General features: G+C 38.0%; 2 protein-coding genes across 2 annotated transcripts in view; both read left to right on the forward strand.

Moving 5' to 3' along the window:
• CFAP58 (cilia and flagella associated protein 58) overlaps positions 1-27,579 on the forward strand; it is a 124,964-nt gene that overhangs the window by 52,523 nt on the left and 44,862 nt on the right. The window contains exon 15 of the mRNA XM_044660175.1: positions 3,327-3,431. Within this exon, the coding sequence (XP_044516110.1) occupies positions 3,327-3,431 (105 nt within the window). The remainder of the gene's footprint in view (positions 1-3,326; positions 3,432-27,579) is intronic.
• LOC123236263 (ADP-ribose glycohydrolase MACROD1-like) lies at positions 26,387-27,127 on the forward strand. Its single transcript, XM_044662565.1, has one exon. It carries the CDS (start codon positions 26,393-26,395, stop codon positions 27,125-27,127), a length of 735 nt encoding a protein of 244 aa, XP_044518500.1. The 5' UTR covers positions 26,387-26,392.

Raw genomic sequence — 27,579 nt, forward strand, 5'->3', positions numbered from 1 at the left:
CTTTTAGGAAGATCAGGTTGACAGCTGAATGGAGGATGCATTGAAATGGGGAGAGATAAACCAGCAGGCTCCTGCAGTAATCTAGGTGTGAGGTAATAAGAGCCTATATTATAGTATCAGACAGGAGAAGTGTGGGTGTCAGAGATGTTACAAAGGGGGAATCAACAGGACATATTGTCTTGATATGAAGGGAGGAGAGAGGGAGAATAAGGAGTTAGGGATGACACCTAGGTTTTGAGACTGGGTGACTGGGAGGATGATGGTGCCCTCAAAAGTAATATAAAAATTAGGAAGAGGGGGCAGCTGGGTAGCTCAGTGGAGTGAGAGTCAGGCCTAGAGACGGGAGGTCCTAGGTTCAAACCCGGCCTCAGCCACTTCCCAGCTGTGTGACCCTGGGCAAGTCACTTGACCCCCATTGCCCACCCTTACCAATCTTCCACCTATGAGACAATACACTGAAGTATAAGGGTTTAAAAGAAAAAGAAAAAGAAAAAAAATTAGGAAGAGGAGAAGCTGAAGGATGGAGAGAAGATAATGAATTCAGTTTGGGATATATTGAGTATAAGATGTTTATGGAATATCCAGTTTGAGATGTCCAATAAGTAGCTGTATTTGTGAAACTGGAGGTTAAGAGGTTCATCAGCATAGAGATGATAACTGAATCTAAGGGACCTGATGGGATCACTGAAAGAAAGAGTATAGAGTGAAAGGAGAAAAGAGCACAGGACAGAACCTTGAAGTTCACTTATGGTGAGTGGCTCATTCTGAATGAAGATACAGCAAATGAAACTGGGAAGGAATGTTTAGACAGGAAAAGAACCAAGGGACAACAATGTCATGAAAACTAGAGGGAGGAGAGTATCGAGGAGAAGAAACCAATTGAAAGTATCAATGAGAAAAAGTCATTTGATTACGCAATTAAGAGATCATTGGTAAATTTGTAGAAAGTGTCCTCAGCTGACTAACAAATTCATGAAACTGGACACAGATAGTTAAGAAGAGAGGAGAGGAAGTGGAGGCTTTAATTATAGACAGCTTTCTCAGGGAATTTAGGCACAAAAGGGAAGAGAAATATTGGATGATAGTTAATATGAATAGATGGATCAACAGAGGGTTTTGAGGAGATGGGAAGACATGGATATGTTGATACACAAGTAGAAAAACAATCAATAGTGAGAAATTGAAGATAAGTGGGAAAGTAGAGATGATACAAGGGCCAATCAGCTATAGAAGAATGGATGCAATGAGATTATTTGTACATAGAGGAGGCTGCCTTGGCAAAAAAGGCTACTTCTTTCTTGAGATAGGTAAAAGAGGAGATAGTGGCAGAAGGTCATTGAATGATGGCAATTAAGGAGGAAGGGATAAGATGAGAAGGAGCTCTTGGTGAATGGCCTCATTTTGTTTAGTGAAATATGAGGTAAGGAACTCAAATAAGAGTGTTGGGGGAAAGGGAGTTATGGAAAGTTTAAAAATATTTGAAACTGCTGTGGTAAATGGGATATTGAATTGATTAGGGCAGTATAAAAAACTGTCTTGCCGTGGTGAGGGTCTAGTTGAAATTATGCAACTTAATTTTTGGGGATCCCAGTCACCATGTTTTATGATTATTTTCTGGCCTTATTAAGCAACATACAAATATCAGTGAAGGCAATAGCTTGTAGAAATATAACACTGAAGATTAGTAGAGTAAAATCACCAATAGAATAAAAGGACAAGGGACTCATGAGAAAGGGAGAGTGTAGAGTTGAATTGGTTCACCAAAGGATCAAGATGGGAAGGGAGGGGAGTGGATTGGAGGGCATGATGAAGAAAAAGAATGGTTTGGTATTTTAAGGCAAACAGAGAAGTGGAATGACAACATATTATAATCAGATGAAGGAATTTCAGAGTTTTTGAATATTGAAGTAGAGCATTTGTGGGTGATAGCAAGATCAAGAGTATGACCATCTTTGTATATACCTGAGATTGAATGGAGGTCATATAAAATGAATAAATTAAGGAACTGTGAGGGTAAGTGTTTTGAGTGAGTATGGATCTATATGTTGAAGTTTCCTAGTATAAGGACTGGTTGGGAGGAGACTATGAATCTGGTACTGAGCTCAATAAAAAAGGAAGTTGAGTGTCCTGATAGTCCATAGATAACAACTATCAGAATCTTGATTGAGTAATAAATATGGATTGAATGAATCTCTAAGAAAGAGAGGTTCTCTGTAAAGATGGTTGAAGAGTCTGAAAATGGCAATGGGAAGCAGGGAGTATTCTGTTTCTTCTGCCACAGCCAGTGAATGGTGGTGGTGGTAGTGGTGGTACGAATAAAAGTGTGGAAATGGTGGCCAGGGCAGCTGGCTTGTGTCATCCGGGAAGGAGGCAGGTCTCAGTGAATGAAAGGAGACTGGAAGTGTAAGAAAGGAAAGGATTTGAGATAAAAGCAAGTTTTCTATCTAAGGAGCAGGCACATCCAGAGAGCACAGTGGAAGGAGGGTAGAGGTTAGTCAGGAGAATTGGGATCAAGGGATGGGAATAAGAGAATGGTTAGTCATCCCTGGAAAATGGGATTTGAAGAAAGACGGCTGTGGGTAAAGGATAACCAGAATGGGGAAGTACCACGAGGTCTAAGTACCTTAATTACCCAGGAATTAGTTCAGGTAGTTTATGAATATCAATTACTTCTGCCACTCAATGGAGTCATTCAAAGTCTTTAGCCAGTGGTATGTAACTGGAAAAGGGAGGATTGGGAAAGGCACCTGGTGTGGAGTTGTAGGAAGGCAGAGAGGGTGCTGAGAGCTCTCATTGAGGCGATTATTATTATTATTGCCCGAGTTGTTCATGTTATAGACATTGCCCTAGACATTTGAGGGTATGGCATCATGTATAGAGATCTGACCTTAGCATCAGGAAGATTTGGGTTCAGCTTCTGCCTCTGACACAGACTGGCTTTATGACCCCGGGCAAGTAAGTCATTTGACATCTGAGTCCCATCTCCTCCATAAAACAGAGGGCTGGACTCGGAGGTCTCTATGATCCCTTCCAGCTCTGAATATAGGATCTGACTGTAAAGGAATTTCGGCTCACAACCTGACAGCTGAAAACCCAGCCAAATAAAGGTTCATGACTGTATCATGTGTGCTTTGATGTGAATACAATGAAAGCAGACATAACACCCCCTCCCCAACGCTGCCGCTTTTACAAAATGTTCCAGACAGAATCAGGGGACTCTCCCTGCAGGTATCTGAGGAAAGGGGACAGCACCTCTTTGATAGTGACTGATGCTAAGCTACCACACTGGGAATACTGACTGCTCTTTTGTCATTTCTCTCCGACAGGCCAGCGACCCCAGCACTTTTGAACTGATACAGAAGATCCACACTTTGCAGAAACGTCTCATCAGCAAGACAGAAGAAGTAGTGGAAAAGGAATTACTGCTTCAGGTAGGATTCTTCTTCCCTGCCTTTTAAATCTGCGGATCTTCTCAGCTCCGGCACGTTCCTGTCCTTGCCAGTCTCTGGGCGACGCCTGATGATTCTGGCATCTGTTGGGTTCTTCGGTGGTATTGATTGTGGCACGTCGGCTAGCGAGCAGCAGATGGCAGCAGAGACTCGTGGATGTAGAACAAGCCCTGGCTGATTAATTGCTCTTTTATACTCGGCTCATTGATACCTAGAGAATTCTGGAAAACAAAATGAAAGGGCACACTTATTTGATTGAGATGTTTTCCCAGGTCTATGTAGCTTTCTTTGGTAGGCTCCTGTGAATCGGTTTGCTCCCACCTTCAGGGGCTCCATCGCCGAGGAGTATCCGGGCTCTCTTCCTCACCAGTTTTAATTCGGGTAATAAACTATCATTGAACTTAAGTGATTTGGCCTTAAATCTCTGAACCTGCCAAGTGAAAATAGAACAAATGAAAAATTATTGGGGTAGGGTGGAGGCAATATCTCTAGGTCTTTGGCTTGGAGAATGGGCTTCCCTTTTGGAAATCATGGCATTACTGAGGACTCTGTCAGCAGGTTGTCTGCATATCAGGAAAGAATGGACATTTTTGTTTTAAATAGTTAATAAAAAAAATCCTCCCCAGAAACTAGGCCAGAATGATGTAAGCAGTTTTAGGTTGTTCTACATGTTCTGTGAGGCCATTTTTCTCCTGTCTGGTGTTGGTCTTTGTGGAACAATAAGAGTAGGGAATAAACTATATAGCTACTGGTAGAAATCAGGAAAAAAGAGATATATCAAAGCATTGATATAACCATCCAGAGCCATGTGTGTTAATTTATTGTCCAGAAATGCCAGAAGGAATCTATTTTAGAAGTGTGACATATAACCCAAGAGTTATCAGTGATCCCTGGCCTGGGCTTTTGGTAGTCTCAAATAAGTTATGCCTTGTGGCTAAACTTATGCTGTTTTCTCTAAGTGCAATGGAATATGATCTTGACCATAACCCTGAGTTTTATAGGTATACCTAAAGCAACACATAGTCTTTAGCAGTGGCAGAGAAGAGGACAGGCTTATTCACTGAAGGCTGGAGACAGAGGATACTGAGGAAATAGGCTGTGTTCTTCAGGCAGGGAAGATATCTCTGAGATACAAAAGGAGTTGGGCCAGTCAGAAATATTTTAAATCTGGCTGGAGGGCTTCTCTTGTTAATTCCTAAAATCCCTTGAGGGAGGAGTCAAAGGGCTCCTCCCTGCCAGTGAAACTGATGGCTACAAGAAGTCTAGGGTAGGTACTTCCTGCCAAGATGAATGCCTGCAGTTCCCTCAAGAAATAAAAGAAAATAATTCCTTCCCTCTTCAGCCCTTGCCTTAATCTTTGATACAGTGATTCACCAGAGGCTTTGAGTAGGTAACAAAGGGGATTTATTAATGTCAGGGATAATCAGAAGGAGAGAGGGTTTTAGGGTTTTGCAACAGCCACTAGGGAAAAAAGCTGATGGTGGGGGAAGCATCACAGGAGGGGGTTAGACTGAGAGAGGCTGGCTCTCCCAGTCAAGAAGTTTTGACTGTCTTTTGAAATAAAGTATTTATCACTAAATTTATCACTAAATTAGGGGTGGCTTGTTTTAGGATGCCCTACTTGCCTACAGAAACTAAACCCACAATGTCCAACCACCAAGCCCACCCTTCCTTCCAGGGCCCAAAGGGAAATTCAGGGAAAATAGTAAGGATGTAATATGGAGAGATCAGGGAGAGGACCAGGGAAATCAGATAGGTCCAAATGTCCCAAAAGACAGAAACACAAGCTAAGTCAGAGCCAAAAGCAAAGCCAATAGGCAAAGCCAAAGCCAGAAGGCAAAAGCCTGTCAGTTGGAACTTCAGCACCATATATAGCCTCAGGCTCCAACTGACTTTCAGAAAATTCTAAAACCCTAACTGCCAGGGCTGCTTACAGTTGAACTTTGCAAAAGCAAAAGCTTCTGTAGCATCCTTGCATTACATCCTGTTATTTTTAAAAACAATAAAGGCTGATATTAAGAGGAAAAGTAATATTTTAATTATCATGGCCATGTTGGTAAAATATAATTGACCACATACCTGGCTAAAACCTATTCAAACTGCCCACCAGTCCATACCTTCTCCCATCTTTGGCTGCTTCCTACAAAAGAGAGTGAGTCAAGCCTGATCTCCCCATTTAAGTCACACTCTACATTGGTTCACATTGGTTGATGTCATCACATCAGAAACTGGAAACCCATTGAATCATGGAAAATATAGTTTCAAAGTGTCCACAGGAAGTTTGTCATTTAAAAGCTCAAATGAGCCCCAAAATACCTCTAAATGGAACCCCAGAACTTATTTAAATAACACAATCCATAATATTGAAAGGCATCTTTTCCCCCTTTCTTTTAATTTGTTTGGAGCTCATGTGAGGTGTAGTGTGAGATATTGATCTAAGTAAGTCTTAATTCTCCCAAACTACTTTCCATTTCCCTAGATTAAAAAATATATATAATTAGTCTTTATGTTAGTAGCTGATATTAGGTGTAGAGGATAATTTGCTGCTATGCTTAGTTGCTTTTGGATCTTGTATATCTAATTTGTTCCACTGATTAATTTTCTATTTTTAAAGTGGTATATTTTTAGTGATTACTTCTTTGTAGTATTGATCAAAACATCATCATACATGGTGCTTAAAGGTTTGCAAAGCACTTTACAAATATCATCTCATTTTATATTCTCAAAAGAAATTTGGCAAATAGGTGTTATTATTATCCTCATTTTATAGATTAGGAAACTGAGGCAGACAGAAGTTAAGGATCACATAGCTAGTAACTGTCCAAGACCAGATTTGCACTCAGGTTTTCTTGATTCCAAGTCCAGCACTCAGATTTGGTACTAGTAGACCCTCTTCCTTCCCAATTTTTTCATGAGCTCCCTTGAGATTTTGGACTTTTGTTCTCGACCTACATGAATTTTATTATTATTCTGTCTAGTCATATAACAGAATCCTTTGGTTGTTTCATATGGCACTGAATTATATTAATTTAGGTAGTACCGTCATTTTTATTATATTAACATGGAATGAACATGTGTTAATATCTTTCCAGTTATTTAAGTCTTTATTTCCATAAAATATTTGTCTTTATTTCCATATATTTTATAATTGTAATAATATAATTCCTGTGTTTGTCTTGGTAAGTTGACTTCTAGATATTTTATACATTTGGTAGTTGCTTTGAATATAATTTTTTAACAGTTCTTTTCCACTGAATTTTGTTGGCATTATACTGAAAAGCTAATGATTTTTGTGCATCTGTTTTATACCATGCTACCTTACTGGAGTTATTAATTGCTTTAATTAATTTTAGGTGAATATATAGCATTTTATAAACTATCATGTCATCTTAAAAAGCAATAATTTTGTTTTTTCTTTGCCCATACTTAGTCCATCAGTTTTATTTGTTTTGTTCCTACAGCAGCATTTCTAAAATGATATTAAGTAATAGTTGTGACATTGACATCCTTGCTTTTCCGATGCTCTTACTGGAATTATCTCTAGTGTTTCTCCTATAGATAATGCTGGTTCTGGGTTTCTTTTAAATACTGTTACCATATTAAGGAAAGTTTCATTTAGTCTCATGCTTTTAAAAATAATTTTAATATAAATGGGTATTAGGTCAAACGTTTTTCTCTACCTATTGATATCATCATTTCTCTTGTTTCTAATTTTTCGTCTATTGTGTTTATAGTTTTCCTGACATTTGACCAACCCAGTCATTGAGATGATTCTGTCTTGCTCTGGCTCTGACTATACTTGGGCATGCACTGTCCTGCCCTGTCTCTCTGCTTAGTAACTTATTGTGTGCTGATTCTGTTCCTTGCTACTACTCTGACAGATCAAAGAAACCCCACTCCTTCTGCAGATATCAGTCTGGTCTAACTTCCAATATTGTCTCTGGCCAGATTTTTTTTCAGAGAGCCCATAGCCTTCAGGCCCCTTTTCATTTACTCATTTATTTTTAATTCTACCTTCTGGCTTAGTATTAATTAATAGTAATTCTTATTTATTACTTACTTAGTAGTAATTCTAAGTCAGAAGAAAGGCAAGGACTTGGCAATTTAGGTTAAGCAACTTGCTCAGGGTCACACAGTTCAGAAGTATCTGAGGTTAGATTTGAACCCAGGTCCTTTGGATTTCAAGCCTGGTGCTCTATCCATTCTGCTACCTGGCTGCCTCAGATTCCTTCTATTTGGGGCTAGCATCAGGACTCCTTGGAGCCTCTGCACTCAGAGTGGCTACACTGAGTTTACTAGCACTTGCTAAATTTCTGCTCCCTCTTTTCCCCATTGCAAAAAAAAAAAAAAGAAAGAAAGAAAAGAAAAGAAAAAGAAAAAGAAAAAAGAAAAAAAATCACCTCTGAAAACCGATAGTCTTCTGGTGGCCCTAGATGGAAGAGTTTGCTGGTGTCTTTCTGGTTTTCTTGACCTTTATTCCATCTGGTGATCTTTTTGGTTTTTGCTGTGGTATCTGTGAGGGAGCTGGGCATCTTTAGGATCTATCATTTTGCCATCTTAAGCAGAAACCCAAATGTCTATTTCCATTGCTTTTATTTTATACTACAGTTTCCATGGCCATAAACCTCAGACACAAAAGGTTTTCTAAGTGTCAGGATCGTATCCAAAGTGTGTCTATCCCCATCTTCTTCTTTATTATTCTAATCATTTCCTTAAAGAATTCTTCAATATTAATAATTTATAAAAGCTTAGAACATTCTCTAGGAAATGATGTGATCTTTAAAAAATACCTACGGAAAAATAGTGCTACAGCATTTTAGAAAAGTTAGTGCAAAAAAAGAGAACCATTTTATGGTAGAAATAATACTAGATACTAGATTGAGACCCAGGTTCTAGTCCTAGCTCTGCCATTAATCATTTTGATCTTGGGCTAGTCCCTTCTTTAGATTTTTTAAGAGGTGTTCAAGGAAGACTAGCACCTCCTGTGTAAGGGTATGCGGAGTCCTTTTCAGGGATGCTTATCCACTTTTGGGGTCCACCTTTCACCCAGCTTTCACCTGTGGCTCCAAGAAGCTACAGCATGCACAGCAGCAATATTTCTGTAAAATTGTCTCAGCAGATGGGCTCTACCAAGTTGAGGGTAACTACTAGACTTCAAACCCATCAATAAGTAAAGAGTATGTATACCCCAAACGTGAGGATTTTTCTCAAGCAGAATGGGCAAACAAGAATAACTTGGTCCAACAGCTGTGAAGGCAGGTGCTGTGGAGCACTTAGAGCCTGATTAGACATTGAAGATGTCAAAGTCATCCACTGCATTCCAGGTTGTCCTTACTTTTTGTCTTGCCACTGGACTTCAATGACTTTGAAAGAGAGAGTGGGGCTGATGACTGTGCAACTATGTCTCCCTTAAATCCAATTTATGTTCAAGTCAAGACACCACCCCATGATGTCATTGATTCTCTTCCAGACAAAGGATCAAAAAGTTTCTTCATGTGTAAAATGGGATTGCATAGATGATCTCTAGTTCCAGTCTTACTTTCTATGTTTCTAAGAGACAAATTCCTAGTCCTTTTATGAGGAGAGTTAGAAATAGAGAATCAGGGGATTGAAAGATTCTTTATTCAAATGCATGAAAGATCATGGAGGAAATAATTAAAACTATTTAATCCTATTTAGTTATTTTTCGGTTAATTTAAATTAATTTCTTTCTTTAACTGTGACGATCCAGTGAAGATCTGAACAAAAGGATTGCAGTGAAAAGGGAAGAATAGACATGTAGGAGGTGGGATAAAGATGGCAAATTGGAGACAAATGAGGTTAGGGACTGAAAAGGTTGAGAGCCAAGATGGTAGGAACTCTAATGTTCTACAGACATGTGCTTAATGATTGAATATATACCTGTATTTCTAATGATGCTTTGCTTTAATCTTCCCTTACAAAGTATTTCTAAAGTGGAAAATTCCTGCCCAGAAGAGTAAATTGTGGAAAGCAGAATTAAATGCCCTATATTTCTGATGTCTAGGGCTGTAGAAATCGTAGTGTTATAAAAGATGTATAAAGTAGAAGTCACAATGACTTGTAAAAATGGGTTCTTTTATTTCACCTTCTTTACTTAGCTCCCTTTGGGTTGAGGTGACCTGTTTTTTTCCTAGCCTAATTCTAGAAAACATTAATACCTTTGTCCTGGAAGAGTTCTTTTTCTTGATCCATTCATATACCACTTAAATCACAATGGCTTTGGGTTTACCTCCTGAACCTGGATTATTACTTCTACTGTGATGTCACATTCCACCACAGTGGAGAGAGTGCCAGACCTGGAATCAGGAAGACTCATCTTCCTAAGTTTAAATTTTGTCTCAGATACATAATATGATAGCTGTGTGACTCTGGGCAAGTCAATTAACCCTATTTGCCTCAGTTTCCTCATCTGTAAAATGAGCTGGAGAAGGAAATGGCAAAACACTCCAGTATCTGTCAAGAAAATCCTAAATAGTTTCACAAAGAATTTTTTTTTATCAACCAAGTTAATTTTATTTAACTGTTTCTCTTTGTTAGAAGGGAGAGCTCTGTAGTATTTACCAGCTATTACCACTAGGATATGACTGGTATAAAAAACAAAGGGCATCAGTTAAAATTAAGGGGAGAAAAAAGTAAAAAGTAAAAAAAAAATTTCATGGCTGAAAATGACTGAACAACAAAACCACGTCTCATCTAAAAGATGAAATTGTGGGTGATAGATCAAATGACTTGTTAGTCACATGGATTGTCTTTAGGTCTTTTGGGAAAGAAAAGTCCAGAATGAACAAATGCGAAAGACCATTTCCCTTGAGATATTATTGACAGTGATTAATAAGCAGTGACAACAAAGGATATGCATTTTAGGGAGTTATTTGTGTGGAGAACTTGAATATATAATGAAGAGTGACGTATTGAAAATACATAAAGTTATAAAACTACCTTTCTGGGTTCTGATTAGTGTTGCTTTAGGAAATTGTCACATTATATACTCAGCTTTCCCTGTCACATGTGCCTAGAGGGGCTAGGAAATGGGGACAGCCCATAGATAGATAGAAAGATACACAAATGGCTAAATGAGCCAGAGGAGCTCCGTATTTGTTAATATCTCAATCCTGTACTTCCAAGGTGAACTTTCTCTCTAATTTAATTTTATGACTGAGTAGGTCTGCTTTATTTAGCTGTAAAATGTCTTGAATTAGGCAAGAGTTTGAATTGATTCTGCAGTGGCTATGTGTTTATACAGGAGGACTACATTAAGTATTTTCATTTTGTTTGGCATCATAGAAGTAGCCCTATTATGTTGGCTTGGACTCAGTTTATAATAGGTTAAATGTAAAATTTTTCCTTTACATCTCAAAGGATTTCTCTAGTGCTTCCAATATGGTTCCTGGTAGCTAGTAATTTGCCTGGGGAGTTGAGATTTAGGGGTTGATAGCATTTTCAGGTAGTGCAAGAATGAGGCAAATGTAGGAGCATATTCAGTAGAATGTCAGAAGAAGGGGCACCCCTAGATTTAGTGGCTTTGAAATCTAGTACAGGACTGCATAGTGGGGTGCGAAATCTATACTGTGGGGAGAATCCTGAAAAGCCTCGAATCTGGCATAAAAGAGTTCCTAGGGGAATCTGTCAACTATGAATGGAGATATGGACTTGACTCAACAAAGATACCACCATTTTTATGATTATATTCAAAACAATTGCTCCATTATTGAGCAACTGTACCAGGATTTGGAAGAAATAGCTCCGAGATTTTGCTCCAGTTTCTTTTGGTATGACTTCTGCAAACATCATAATTCTTGCTTCCTCTGTTAGCAGTTAACTAACGAATCTCAGGCCCCAAAGCTGTGCTGAAATTATTAATGATGCATATTAGAGAGACTTTGTGCCACAGGAAGACGCAATAGAAATTAAAATTGTTAAATAGAAACAGTAATGTTAATTAAGTTCTGTTTCAAAATTTGAGGTGAAGAACATGATTTTATTGCTTAGAAAAACACTACCAGTACTAAGTATTAGTTCCAAGGCAGAACAGCACTAAGAGATAGACGATTAGGCTTAAGTGACTTGCTCAGGGTCACACAGCTAAGGAAGTATCTGAGGTCAGATTTGAACCTGGGACTTCCCATTTCCAGGCCTGGCACTGAGCCACCTGGTTGCCCTAGAAAAACCCCAAATGAGAGGGGAAGTCCCTTCTAGTGGAGCTCTACCATTCTTTTTTACTAAGCATTCAAAATGGTGAATCCAATGAAAAAAGATTCTTTCTTGACCTAGTAAACTAGCTTCTCTTCTAATTTAATTCCCCCCTTTATGCTAAAACTATATTATGGATTTTCTTGGTATTATGGTTTTACTCAACCTGTCCCCTAGGATGAAGAGAGAAATTGGATCCACTTGTGCAGAAAACTAAAAGTAGTCATAAAAAATGGTTATATGTATGTTTGCACACTGACTTATGCACTATATTACATTAAAGAATACTTGAGTGCTTATTGTATACCCTCTCTAGCTTTATAGAGGTTGCAGAGATGGATGGTGGAATTATAGGGTTAGACCTGGAAGACACTATAAAGGTCATCTAGTTCAACTCCCTTAATTTACAGGTGAGAAAGATGAGCCTTAGACCAATGAGGTGACTTTCCCAACATCACATAGACACTGACAGAATCAGGATTTGAACTCTGGTCCTCTGACAACAAATCTGGTCCTAATTTTACTGAACCATGCTACTTTTTGAGGATAAAACAGCCGTTGCTTTTAAGGAATTAAGTATGACATAGATTATGTGTACAAAAATAGCTCTACGTGATATACGCTAGACAATATATATCTGCGTGGATATATATGCATACGTTTTTGTCTATGTGCATATATATGTATATGATATCTGCAGTAAATTCTTCTATATCCTTTCTTCTCCCTCTATCACTCTTTTCTTAATTCTCTTCAGTCTGGTTTCTGACATCATCATTCAACTCTCTCCAAAGTTACCAATGCTCTTTTTTTTAATTGAAAAATTTTATTTAATTAATTAATTTAGAAAATTTTCCCATGGTTACATGATTCATGTTCTTTCCCTCCCCTCCATTCTCCTCCAATAGCCGATGTGCAATTCCACTGGGTTTTACACGTGTCATTCATCAAGTCCTATTTCCATATTATTGATAGTTGCACTGGGGTGATCTTTTAGAGTCTACATCCCCAATCATATACCCATTGACCTATGTGTTCAAGCAGTTGTTTTTCTTCTGTGTTTCTATTCCCACAGTTCTTCCTCTGAATGTGGACAGTTTTCTTTCTCATTAGTCCCTCAGAATTGTCCTGGATCATTGCATTGCTGCTAGTAGAGAAGTCCATTATATTTGATTATACCACAGTGTATCCGTCTTTTTGTACAATGTTCTCCTGGATCTGCTCCTTTCACTCTGCATCAATTCCTGGAGGTCATTTAGTTCACATGGAATTCTCCAGTTCATTATTCCTTTGAGCACAATAGTATTCCATTACCATCAGATACCACAATTTGTTAAGTCATTCTCCAATTGAAGGGCATCCCCTCATTTTCCAATTTTTTGCCAACATAAAAAGCCCGCTATAAATATTTTCATACAAATTTTTTCCCCTATGATCTCTTTGGGGTATAACCCGCAGTGGTATAGCTGGGTCAAAGGGAAGACATTCTTTTAAAGCCCTTTGGGCATAGTTCCAAATTGCCATCCAGAATGATTGGATCAATTCACAACTCCACCAGCAATGCACCAAAGCTTTCTTAATCAACAAATCAAATGGCTTTTTCTCTATCTTCCTCTCTGCAGCGTTTCATGGTCAACCACTCTTTTCTCCTTCTCTCTTCTCTTTAAATTTTGACATTGCATGACATTGTTCTCTCCTTGTTCTCCTTTCCCTGGCTACTTTCTTTCCTATTTTCCTTTGGAAAATGTATCTTCATCCAGAATAAAGATCTCTTAGTCTCCTGGATGTTTATTGAGGTCACAGCCATTAATCGTAGAGGTCCACCGGGACTTTTCCTCCCTTGATACTATTTTGCTTAGTGATCTCATCAGCTTCCCTGGATGCAATTATATTTTCCATGCTATAATTCTTAGATTTATTTGTCTAGCCCTGACTTTTCTTTGGACCTCCAGTTCCCCTCTCCAATTACCTTTTGGATGTCTCAAACAGAATATCTTATAGACTTCATAGACTTAACATGTCCAAATTTGAACTCATCTTTCACTCCAAACCATCTTTCACCCTTATATCCAAATAGTTGCCAAGTCTTGTTAACCCTACCTTTGTAACATCTGTCATAGACATGCTTTTCTCCCTCATCACCTCACATTTAGACTATTGAAATGGACTTCTGATTTTTCTCCCTGCCTCAACTCTGTCTCCATTTCAGACCATTGTATACTCAGCTGTCAAGCTGATTTTTCTAAAGTAAAAATCTATCCCCGCCACCTCCCTAATTCAATAAACTCCAGTGGTTCCCTTCTGCCCCCATGATCAAATAGAAAATACTCTGTTGGGTTTTTAAAAAACCCTTACCTTCTATTTTAGAATCAATACTAGGTATCCATTCCAAGGAAGAAGAGTAGTAAGGATCACACAACTAGGAAATGTCTGGGCCATATCTGAACCCAGGACCGACCTCTCACCTTTCTATCCACTGAACCCCATATGTTCCCTCTTTTCAACTTTTAAAACCTTTCATAACCTCCACTCTTTCACACTTGATTCTCCCCTCTCCCCCATCCCTCCTCCATACAATCTGTGAACCAGTAACACTTGACTCCTTGCTATTTGAACACAACACCAATTCTTGATTTGGAATATTTCACTTCTTCTCTTTCATGCCTGGAACTTTCTTCTTCCTCAGCTTCCACCTCCTGGCTTTAATGATTTCCTTTAGGATTTAGACCAAATCCATTCTTCTACAAGAAGTTTTTCCCAGTCCTTCTTAAATCTTAGTGCCTTCTCTCTAAGATTAAGCCCAAATTATCCTCCCTATATCTTGTTTGTACATAGTTATTTGACTGACCCCAGGCTCCTTGAGAGTAGGCACTGTTTTTTTGCCTTTCTTTGTTCTTCGTTGCTTAGCATGGTCTCTGACACATAGTAGGTATTTAATAAATGTTTGCTGACAACCTCCTCTCTGCAGCATAGCATTTTATGGGTGTTCAGTAATTACTCTTTCCTTCACTATTTAAAAGGAGAAGAGCAGTGCCTTATTGGACCTTTTATCATTGTGGAAAAATATAAAAAACTTCCTTTTTTAGGTCAACTAAAAATATTAAGTAATAATATTTTTTTCTAGACTAATATTCTTATCTTACAGATTTTCCTCTGTAGGGAGACATTTAAAAAGTCAATAAATAGCAAAGGCTTAGACCCTGGAGAATAGGGATTATAGGTGATAATCAAACTTAGAACAAAAAGTACCTCTTATATAGTGGAGATCACTGCCTTTCCTACCAAACCAGAGATGATGTGACCCACCTAAGGGCCCCTCTTTTCCATTTCAAAAGGATTAAGACATTAATTACAAGGAGGACATCTTTTCAGCCCTTTGGATAGAAGTGGTCAAAGAAGGAATACAGCAGTTCTAGAAGGAGATTAAGTGACCACTGCTCTAGGATTTGACCAAAACTGAAAACCAAAATCTATTTTAAGACATAACCTCTTTGTTCCAGCTTCCTGTATTCAAAATTGCCCAATGGTAGGGAAGGTCCAAAGGCATGAGAGGGCTCTGTATGTTTAGCCATCTCTCTCTTTGAGCAAGAAAATTTTTAGATTTAGATTATTGTTAAAATAATAATTGCTTCTAGTAGATTTATGCCCAAAATATGAAGTACAGTATTGATAATTTTTTCTTTGACAGAATCTTTCAGGGGAGAGTGCATTTGTAGTTTTATTATGTGTCCATATTTAGGTTTTCTTCAAACTTTGTTCAGCTTCATTTAAGAGGAATAAGATTCTGAGTCATCCTTCTTGCATGCTTGCTTAGGTATACTTAATACTCTCAATTATCATGTGCTTCCCTATTTTACCTTACAGTGGCCTTTCTATAAATGTGTTGGGGATGACTTCTTTTAAAATCAGAATTCTATGAGCATTAGAGATTTTGTTATAGAAATGGTACTTTACTTTGGTTGATTGAAGTTAAAAATAGTTTAAACTTTTCAGAGATGATACATAACCCCAAATCCTTACAGTAATGGTCAGTCTAAATGAACTACTAAATGGATTTCAGTGTGGACCAGCCCTTTGGTTTCATCAGGAAGGTTCTTTACTATTTTACATATTGGAGGAGAAATATAAAAAATATATATATCTTTTGAAGAGACTCAAAAAATGAAATGGGTTAAATGGTATATTTCCTTACTTTTTAATATTAATTTTAAATAGATTTTAATTTAAAACATTTATTGCTATCTTTTAAAAATATCATTTGCATTTCCTAATGTATAGCCTCCTTTTTCTTTTTCTACCAGAGTTATCTCTTCAAATAAAACTAACCAACACATCAAATTAATCCAACATTATATGCTACATTCTCAAGCCATTTTAATTTATCAGGAATCTAGACAACAGTTAGACACTTGTCTAGTTTATGGTTTTGTGTACCTGATAAACTAGCAATGTGATGGGCAAACATAAATTTTCTTTTAGATTATAAACATCTTTAGGGTAGAATAGTCTCTGTCGCATTCATTTTTGTTCCTCTGGAAATACTAAGTACATAGAAGATCTTGCTCAGGAAATACAGTATTAGAGGTGTGATTAGAGGAATCAATCTGAAGAGTTTCCTAGTCAATCTGAGGAAATGACTGGGTGGGCTATTACGTGGAGGGCATCTCTTCCCCATAAAATCTGAGCATATTCCCTGGCCATGGATTGATTGAATTTCAGAGCATTGAGTGGCCTCTTTATGACTGCCTTGACTGAGAACCCACCTCTCTTTTCTGCAGCCTATACATGTGAGCTGGTTAGTCTCTCTCATTCTTTTCAGTTTTTGACTTTTTCCTTGCTTTCTTCTGGATTTTAGTGGTGGAGTGTGGGGAAGGGATTTTTCCCTTTTTCTCCTACCAAGGAGCAGCTGATGATACGTAGTAGCAGGGGTACACCTTGTACATACATACATACATACATACATGCACATATATGAGAAGGAAACTCATGAACAATCGATCAAAAAACCTTTCTTAAATTCCTTCTATGTGCTAAGCACTGGGAATACTTCTACAAGGAATGAACTCATCTCTATTGTCAAGGAGACATCATTCTCATGATAATATTCCTAATCCCTAACCTCTTGTGTAGAGGAGGGGATATTTTGAACTCTCTAAGCACATGACCCAAGAATTTAGCCTTCTAGCCAGAATAGGAGAGTTTTCTGAGCAGCAGCAGCTTTGGCAGCTTTGGCAGGTGCTTCATGGGAAGACATGAGTTTAAGAATTCCTACATTTGATAGTTCAAGAGAAAGAAGGAGTTTCCCTATGTTGTATGCTTCTTAGAGAAAAAAATAAGATAGTTCACTTAGTTTGTGAGTAGGATATGAATTGGGGAGCAAAGCCACGATTTTCTTGGACAGTGTCTGATAGGATGGAAATTACTTTTTTTTAGCAGTCCCCAAAGTATGTTCACCTTCCAGGGGTTCCAGGGAGGAATTGTTTATGACTGTAAGAAAAAAAGATTTCACTCAATGTCAGAGTGTTCTGGTAGCAACCCTAAATTCAATTCCCTTTTGAGGTAGAGCTATTGGGCTATTTGAATTCTTTATAGTTTTCTGCCTTTGTTTACAAGTTCCTGTGAGTCTTTTGCATCTTGTATGATTTCTATGGTATGAAATTAAGGCTTTTCCATACCCTATACATATTAGTAACTTGAGGACCTCTACAGGAGTTAATTATAATATAATAATAATAATCGTTGAGGAAATCTAGATATAAATTTTGCCATGAGAATATCAGGAAATATTCCAGAAGGACTTCAAGTGGGAACAATGAGTCGAAGAGAGAAAATGACCTCCTTAAGTTTAGACTCCCAGGATTGAACCCAGGCTGTTTGAACCCAAACTATTTGTAGGGCCCTGGACCATGGAATAGAGTATATTGAATGAGTGATATTTTCCTAGAACAGCACTAATTAGAATCTCAGCAAAGTTATCTAGCAGGTACTCAGTCAATATTTATTGGTCAGTTGGTTGAAAATCAATTCCAAATCAAGAAAAGTATACTCATTTCTGTGTGCTTTAAATGTTTCCTCAAGAAGATGTAATTCCTTTATTGTGTATGCTCCCTTCACTGACATACATCACGATCTTGTTAAGATTTAGTTGGAAGTATCTGAGAGTCGTGGGCTGCTGAAAAATTTATCACCCGCTTGGCTAGTCTGGGGATGAGTTTCTTTCTTAGCTAAATTTGTCAACAGACCACAGGGAAGGGAATGGCCATTTCCTGGGCTCAGACTCATGAGTCTTTTTAGCTTGAAAGAAACTGTCAGAACTTGCAATGATGCGGGTCTAGTTTTTGAAAACTTGGGATCATCTTGTATGCCAAAATGAAACACAATAAGACATCAGAGTAAGATCTTAGTGGAGGGATGTTGACTGTGTATTTGGATGAACCTGACGCATCGACTTTGAAAGGGCTTCGAGCAAATTTTTGAGCAAGAAGAGAAAGTAGGTGATGATGAATTCTCAGGTTTTCAGACATGCAAACCTTTGGCATGAGAAATATGAGACCCACCCCTACCTGTGACCTTAAAAACAGAAATGTAAGCAACTTGAGGCCAAAGACAATTTTATCTTTTTCTTTGCTTCATTGCCAGAACAATGCCTTTTATATATATATATATATATATATATATATGTATATATACATATATATATATGTATTTTTTTTTACTAAAGCCCAGCATTTAATTTGTATAAAGAACTCAGTGAAGAAACTCCCTGCCATTACAGATGGGCACCCTCTTGGCATTTTAGATTGTTGCCAAGGGACATTAAGAGACTAAATGACTGGCCTGGGATGAAAGCCAGTTTGCGTCAGATTCAGGACCTAAACCTAGGTTTTTTCTGATTTTGATACTTACTCTGTCCACTGTGCCACATTCCATTGCATGTAGCAGGCACTTAATATATGATTGTTGATTGATTTAAACCAGTTTTCAAGGAGATTCTCTTCAAAAAGTAACTTCTAAAATGCCACTTTGTGTTCTGAATCATTTTCTTTTTTTTCTTAAACCTTTACTTTCTATCTTAATATCAGTTCTAAGTCAGAAGATAAGTAAGGGTTAGGCAAATGAGGATAAGTGATTTGTCCAAGATCACAAAACTAGGAATAAGATCATTTGTCAGAGACTCAAACTCAGGTCTTTTTAGCTTCAAACTTGGCTCCCTATGTACTATACTAAGTTGTTTCTCAAGTGATATAAGAAGAGTTTTATTTTAATCTTTGCCTGATATGATATTTTAATATGCTTGACATCTGGTTGGTACCCTAGGCTTTTATTACTGACATGCTTCTCTTTGCTTTAATCTTTTATTCTCTTTATTTGAGAAATTATAGTTTGCTGCACGATTTAGCTTCTTTTATAGAAGAAACAGCTGTGATGTCATAGCAGAGCACATTTCTTAGGGGCTGTACATTTTCCTCCTGTGCATTTGGGAATATTTCCCATGATACATTTGTTCATTTCTATTTTGTAATCTGACTTCATCTTGAAAACACGTGTGAACCAGAAATGTATTGGTTGATAAATGAATCTTTCAAAAAGTGTTGACATTTGCAATTTTCTTTGGTTTCTACTTACTGAAATCTAATAGGTATAGGGTAAAATTCTAAATAGAAACTAGTATTTTTTTCCTAGAGGAAGAGTTAATTTAAATTACTTTTTTTAAAAAAAGTAAGATGCATAACAATCAACATAACTACATAAATTTCTTACAAGAGCAGCATTTAAATAGTAAAATTACTTTTTAGTAAAATACATAGCAATTTTATATATATATATGTATATATATATATATTAACTAGAAATGGAAAGCAAGTAGATTACTTAGAACAGAAACAAAGTATTTTGAATAAAGGAATTCTCAGTGGAACATTTAGGTTCTTATTAAATCAGTATACAATTATATTTCATTTCCAAGTAAAACAGATTTTCAGTGATAAATGTTTGTGGACAGGAGGCAAGATGCAGAGTTATTTAAGAAATTAAAAGAAAATGATTCAAAACAAGAACTCTGGGGAGTCCTGTCTAGCTTTAGCTCTTCTCATAGTTTTTCCACCAGAAATATCTCAGACATAAAGGTGCTACTTACAAGGATGAGAAAATTTGCAGCTGGAGCAGAAATTAATTTGTATTTATAGTCCAAACACCTACATGAATCCTTAATCGGATTTTTTATGATTTTAAGGGAATTTATAGAATCGTTTAGATTGGAAAAAATCTCTAGTGGGTCATCAAGTTCACCCCTCCTTATAATGGTGGGATTGATTTTATTATGCCTAAAGCAGCTCTGATAAATGGGTGTCAAAACTGGCTCCTGTTTCATGAATTTAACAATGTATAACCCTATCTTCCACAGACCTGATGTGTAGGTGAGAGACTGATTGCGGCTGACTTTATTCTCCAGAGACTTTTTCTGAGTTCCTGATGCATAGTCTGCCCTGAAACAGATGCCAAATATGTAGCTTATTAAAGATTATACCAAAGTCATCAGACTCATTTTGCTTTTGGCTTTTGATGACTTAGTTCAGCTTCATTGTAGAGGCAGGCTAAGATAAAATGCATGTCCCCTATTGCATCTTCCTCTGTCCAGGACCATCTGGTCTGGTAACTAGTAACCTACAAAAGTATTGCTGAGTGGATGCATACTTGTCACAGTGTGCCATCACTTTCTAGTAATGAAATAATGAGCTAAAACCTCTATTATCCCTCTATTTCCCATAATCTATATTCTCGTAAATATTCATTTTGACAGATAATAATCATTGAATAAATGTTTTTTTTTTTTTTGAGTTGAATCGAGTCACTAGAGAGTTCTCGGTGATACTGCCTCCTTCATTAAAAGGTTGAGTATAATAAATTCAATTAAAAATATATTAAGCACCTACTTACTATGTGCAGAGCATTATTCTAGTCACTAAGAGAGATACAAAGATGAATAAAATATGGTCCCTAATGTCAAGAAACTTGTGATCTAGTTGGGGAGGAAGAAATAACGAGGCTATTTTATGGGTGTTCAAAGTATGACTATTAAATGAGACTTATTTTTGTATGCTGCTTATGGGAATTAGTATGTTAAGACAGTGTTATATGCAATTACATACAATATGTTGATATTTTTGTCATACAATGAGATACTAAGCCAGTATATAAGTTGGGTCTGTGCTATTTTTATTGTTTTTTAGTTGTATCCAGCTCTTGGTTGACCCCATTTTGGGTTCTCAAAGGTTTTTTAAAAAGTGAGGAAGTTGAGAAATGGAAGTCCATTAATAAAAAACTCCAAGTTTGGTTTAGGAAACAGGTCAAAGTTGTCATCCTCTTCAGCAGTAGGACCAGGAGAGACTACTGTATTTCCAACCTGGGGAAGATAGGGGAACTCAGACTCAAAAAAAAAAAAAAAAGAAAGAAAATATATAAAAATAGAAGACTAGAGTTGAATAACAAAATAATTCTACCTGATATTTATATAAATAACACTTTAAAGTTTTCAAAATATTTTACATATTTTCACTTTACAACTATATGAGTTAGGTATGATAGGCATTTTTATTACTGTTTGACAATTGAGGTTTAGAAGTTAAGTGACTTGTCCTTGGTCATGCTGCTAATCTGTGTTAAAGGTAGGATTTGAATACAGTCTTTCGGACTCTTAAATTCATCTTACTGTCCATTATAACATGCTTCTTTTCTTTGAGTGAAATACAGTGAATAGGTGGTAGGGGGAAGAGTTGTGATGTGAATTTTGGAGTCTTTCATTCAAAAAACACTTCGTGAGTACTTACTATTTATAAAACACTATGCCTTGATATAGACATAAAAGTAAAAAAAAAGTTGGTCATTGGTGGGGAGGGACATTGAAGAGAATAGTATACATTATTTTATTATTTCCTCTACTAGAAGTGATTTCCCAGTCATTGAGCTCATGACACTTTTTAGAGCCTTTGTATATTTGTTGTTGAGTCGTTTGAATTGTGTCTGTCTCTGTGACCTCATTCTATGATTTTCTTGGTAAAGAAACTGGTGTGGTTTACCATTTCCTTCTCCCGCTCATTTTACAGATGAGGAACTGAGGCAAACATGGTTAAGTGACTTATCTAGAGTTCATACAGCTAGTAAGAGTCTGATTTGAACTCAGTAATATGGGCCTTTCTGATCCCAGGACTGGCACTCCATCCATTTTGACTCCTAACTACCCTTTATATATTTATGTTCTAATTTGTAAAAGTACATATTTATCTATAGTCAGGGCTTATTTCTTCCTATTAGGTCATAAGTTCTTTAAAGATAGTGACCGTGTCTTATTTATCTTTATATTTTCCTAGCATGTATCAGGTCCTTAATAAATACTGATAAATGAATTAAAGGTACACATCACACACAAATAACTTTAATACAAAATAGAAATGGTGACTAACATAAGTGTACAAAGAAAAATATTTGAGGAGTTTCAAGGAAGGAAAGATTTTCTTCTTGAGGTACAAGGGAAGGCTTCATGAAAGGGGATAGTATTTGAGTTGGATCTTGAAGGATAGGTAGGATTTTTGATAATTGGAGATTGGAGGATGAGAGAGACTGTTTCATATCTAAGGTTTGAGGGAACAAAGAGACAGTCAGGATAGCTTAAGATAGTTTTTTTTTTTTTCAGAATGACAGTTAGGTCTCCCATGTGGCTACTGTTTTCCATATTCATGGCCATGGAAATGAATGATTTCTCTATTGGAATGAGAAGGGACTATGCCTTGGAGAAATCTCACATTTAGAATACAGAGAAAGAAGACAAGTTAATGAAGAGATTCTTTTTTCCCTTATTTTATTTTTTAAGAGAAAGAGAATTGGGATGGTGCAGTGGCATGGAAATCAAAGGAGCAAAGAGTTTCAAATTGGTGATTTTCAACAGTTAAGTGCTGAAGAATGGAGAAGAATGAGAACTAAGAAAGAACTTTTAGATTTTACTAGAAGAAGGTGACCTCTGTAACTGTAATTCTTATAGAATGGAAAGGGGCAGAATTTAGATGGTTGGGAGCCAAGAAAGGGAATGAGTGGTAAGGAAATAGAGGTGGTTCCAGAAATTGTCACTGGGGGGAGAGAAGTAGCATGATAAGTAAAAGGGGCACCAGGATCAAAGATATATATTATAGATATGTAATATATATATATATATGTATATATACATGTATACACACACACATATATATATAATTTTATTTTATTTATTTATTTTTAACCCTTAACTTCTGTGTATTGTCTCATAGGTGGAAGAGTGGTAAGGGTGGTGGGCAATGGGGGTCAAGTGACTTGCCCAGGGTCACACAGCTAGGAAGTGTCTGAGGCCATAATTTTATTTTTTAAATAGGGTTCATTTAAAAATACATTGCTGGTGAGATTGTGAACTGATCCAGCCATTCTGGAAGGCAAAGGGCTATGAAACAGTGCATACTCTTTGATCCAGTAATACCACTACTAGATCTATATCCCAAAGAGATAATAAACTAGGGGAAATTACTTGCACAAAATATATATATTTTGTGGTGGCTAAGAATTGGAAACTAAAAGGATGTCCATCAGTTGGGAATGGCTGAATAAATTGTGGCATATGATGGTAATGGAATACTATTGTGCTATAAGGAACAATGAAACAGGATGATTTCAGAAAGAGCTGGAAAAGACCTTCGTGGACTAAGCTAAAATGAAATAAGCAGAACCAGGAAAACATTGTACATAGTAATAACAATATTGTCGATCTATCAACTGTAAGCTATTATCAGCAATACAATGATCCAGGACAGTTCTGAGGGACTGATGACAAAGAATGCTATCCACTTCCAGAGAAAAAATGATTGGAGTAGGAATACAGATGAAAGCATATGGTTTTTCAGTTTATTTGGGTATGTGTTTTGAGATTTTGGTTTTATAAGACTAGTCACTTACAAAGATGAAGAATATGGAAATATGTTTTACAGACTGAATTGTTTGCTAGCTGCGGGAAAAGGAGGGAAGGAGGGAAGGAGGCAATTTGGATCATATAACTTTGGAAAAATTGTGTGGGAATTTGTTATTACATGTAATTGGTAAAAAAACCAACAAAACAATTAAAAATAAAATAAATAGGGGCCACCCAAGCATGCTTGAAAGACAAGGAAAAGGGGTCAGAGAAAAGGAATGATAGTAATAGCCCATATCTGTTATAGACCTTTAAGATTTTAAGATTTACAAAGTGGGATCAGCTAGGTAGCAGTGGAAAGAGAGCCTAGAGTCAGGAGGACCTGGATTCAAATATGCCCTCAAATACTTTCTAGCTGTGTGACCCTGGGCAAGTCACTTAGCCCATTTGCCTAGCCCTTTCCCATCTATCTTAGAGTTGTTATTAAGACAAAAAGTAAAAATTAAAAAAAAATGTCTTATAAAATGTTTCTGTTATAACAATCCTGTGAGGTAGGTATTAAAATGTTTTTAGCCTCATTTTATGCCTAGGAAACTGAGGCAGAATAGTTGTGACTTGCCCATAATTACAGAGGGAGTAACAATAAGAGCATGGAATGAAATATATGGGCCTTCTGACTCTTGAATGCAACATTCACCAATATATGATATTGCCTTCATTCATTTCAATTCAGTTCCACAAGCATTTATTAAACATTGACTTATATGTATTAGGTGTCAAGGATACAGAGACAACAGGAAAGATAGCCCCTGCCCTCAAGAAGCTTCCATTTTTACCAAATACATAGAAAGTTATTTGAGGAGAAGTAGAGGAGTTAATAATGAAAGAGGATTGGAAAAGACTCTTACCTAAGATGACATAATCATACTAGACCTCAGATTCCTTAACTATTAAATGAGGAGGTTGCACTAAATGGTCTCTGAGGACCTTTCCAGCTTTAGGTCAATGATATATGATCCTGTGAGCCTTGAAAGAAGCTAAAGATTACAAGAGGTGAAGAGAAGAGCAAAGGGAATGTTTTTCAGACATGAGGTTTGGACTATGCAAAGCCTTGAAAGTGGAAGATGGAATGTTAAGCTCAAGACCAATATAGAGTCTGGTTTGTCAAGAGAGTCAAGTTCATGAAAGAGAGTATAATAGCTAAATAAGTCAGGAAACATAGGCCAGAGTCATATTGTAAAGGACGTTAGCTGTTAAACTGAAAAAGACTTTGTACTAGAGATATTAAAGTCACGCAGGCTTCTTGAATTAGGGGAATGGCATGATCCAAACTTGGTTTAGGAAGATTTTTTTTTAGTAGCTGTGTGGAGGGAAAAGATTGGAAATGGGGAAAGCAAGAAATGATGAGATTCAATTCAAATGATAAACATTTAATAAGTTTCTACCATGTAACTATACCCAAAGGTAAACTGTGTATATCCTTTGATCCAGTAATGTCACTACTGGGAAAGGACCTACTGGTACAAAAATATTTAAAGCTGCTCTTTTTGCAGTAGCAAAGAATTGGAATTTGAGGGGATGTACATCAGTTGGGGAATGGTTGAACAAGTTGTGGTACATGTTGGTAATACTATGAGAAATGATGAGCAAGATGACTTCAGAAAAAGCTGGAATCATCTGCAGGAACTGATGCAGAGTGAAATAAGTAGAACTGGGAAAACATTGTATACAATAACAACAATGTTGGATGATGATTATCTGTGAAAACTTGACTACTCAGCAATTCAATGATCTGGGACAATCTTGAAAGACTTACGACAGGGAATACTATCCACCGTCAGAGAAAGAACTGTTGGGGTCCTCTTTCATATCAGTGTATTTTTGGTTTTATTTTGGGGTTTTGGTTATGTATGAGTTTGTTCTAACAACAATGACCAAAAGGAAATAAAGAATAAGTTAAAGTAAAAAAAATATTTCTACCAACTAGATACTGTGCTAAGTACTGGGGATACAAAGCAAAAGATGGTCCCTGCTCTCCAGGAGCTCCAGAACTAGAGGTAGCCATGGGGAATGGAGGGAAGGGAACAATGAGAGAAATGTGGAGACAAAAGTGACAAGAATTGGCATCTGATTGAGGATGGGAGTAGAGGGAGAGGAAAGAGAAGATGGAGCTTCTGAGGTGGCATCCCTGATTGACTAGGAAGAATAATGACCCTCTCAACAGAAACAGGAAGGTGATGGGGTGGAGAATTAGTTCATATACATGAGCAAGATGAACAGGGAAGGGGGCAGCAGTGGACTGAGAGCCAGGCCTAGAGATGGGAGGTCCTAAGTTCAAATCTGGCCTCAGACACTTCCCAGCTGTGTGACCCTGGGTAAGTCACTTAACCCTCAATTGCCCAGCCCTTACCACTCTTCTGCCTTGGAGCCAATACACAGTATTGATTCTAAGATGGAAGGTAAGGGTTAAAAAAAATGAATAGGGAAGCAAAAAAAAAAAAAAAAACCTCTCTAATTTATTATTGCTCCCTAGAGCCCATATCCTCCCCTCAGTGAAACAACCTGGGCTAGGAGGAGACAGTTTCTGTAGTCTTGTTTATGTCACTAACAAGCTATGTGACCTTGGCTGAGTCACGTCAATCCTGAGCTATTCTGCTTTAAAGTAGGACTCCTGGGCCAGCTCAGCAGCAGAACCCGGCGCACAGCCCTCCTTGGCACCGCGCTGCCTCTGCCAGGCACAGGGACCCCAGCAGCGTCAGGGTGGGTGTCCAGCTCACAGCCTGGGTCCGCAGCCTCCCCTCTGGCCATGGCGGCGAAAGTGGACCTCAAGATCTCCACGGACTGGAAGGAGGCTAAAGCTTATCTGAAGGCTCTGAGTGACAAGCAGAGGGAGGAGCATTATTTCTGCCCAGACTTTGTCAGCCTGAAAAAAATACCCCTCTGGAAGGATGGAGAGGCAAAAGGGGCGTCAGATAAGGACAAGGAATCCCAGTACAAGCCGGACAAGGCCCTGAATGAGAAGATCTCACTCTTCCGGGGAGACATCACCAAGCTAGAGGTGGACGCCATTGTGAACGCGGCCAACAGTTCTCTGATGGGAGGAGGCGGCGTAGACGGCTGCATCCACCGAGCCGCCGGCCCCCTGCTCAAAGAGGAATGCCGCACACTCCATCACTGTGAGACGGGCAAAGCCAAGATCACCGGCGGCTACCGCCTGCCTGCCAAGTACGTCATCCACACCGTAGGGCCCATTGCGCAGGGAAACCCCAGCCCCGCCCAGGTCCAGGAGCTTCGCAACTGCTACATCAACAGCCTGCAGCTAGTGCTCGAGAACAGCCTTAGATCCGTGGCCTTCCCGTGCATTTCCACCGGGGTCTTTGGTTACCCCAGCGAGGGAGCGGCTGAGGTCGTCCTGAGCACCCTGAGGGAGTGGCTGGAGGAGCACAAGGACAAGGTGGATCGGTTGGTGATCTGTGTGTTTCTGGAAAAGGATGAGAAGATATACCGCAAGCGGCTGCCTTATTTCTTCCCTACGGCCTGATTCTGCATCAAGCTTCCCACTCCATCAGACTCATAATCTTCCAGGGGGGCTCACACCCAGCTCTCAGACTATACTGTTCAACCCATCCCACGTTGCCCCTGCCCTCATCCTCCTCGACCAACAGTCCCCTCCTCGCCCCCGCCTCTGACCCTCCCGCAATGAGGAGGATCTCACATGACCACTCAATAAGGGGTTCGAAGCTCATTAAAAATAAAAATAACTAAATCAAGTGGAGGCAATCATAATACTTAGAACTGGAAGAAGGGACCTTTTAGGTTATCCACATCAACTCCTTCGTTTTCCGGGGGAATTGGAGGCCTAAAAAGATTAAGTGACCTTATCAAGATCACACGGGTTGTAAGTTGCTGAGCTAACATTTGAGCCGTGTTTTAAAAGACTTGCCAAATAAACCCAAAGTGCTCTGACTCCAAATACAATTCTCTTTCTCTAAC

This window comes from Gracilinanus agilis, chromosome 2, assembly GCF_016433145.1.
Source record: "Gracilinanus agilis isolate LMUSP501 chromosome 2, AgileGrace, whole genome shotgun sequence".
In the NCBI taxonomy this organism is placed as follows: Eukaryota; Metazoa; Chordata; class Mammalia; order Didelphimorphia; family Didelphidae; genus Gracilinanus; species Gracilinanus agilis.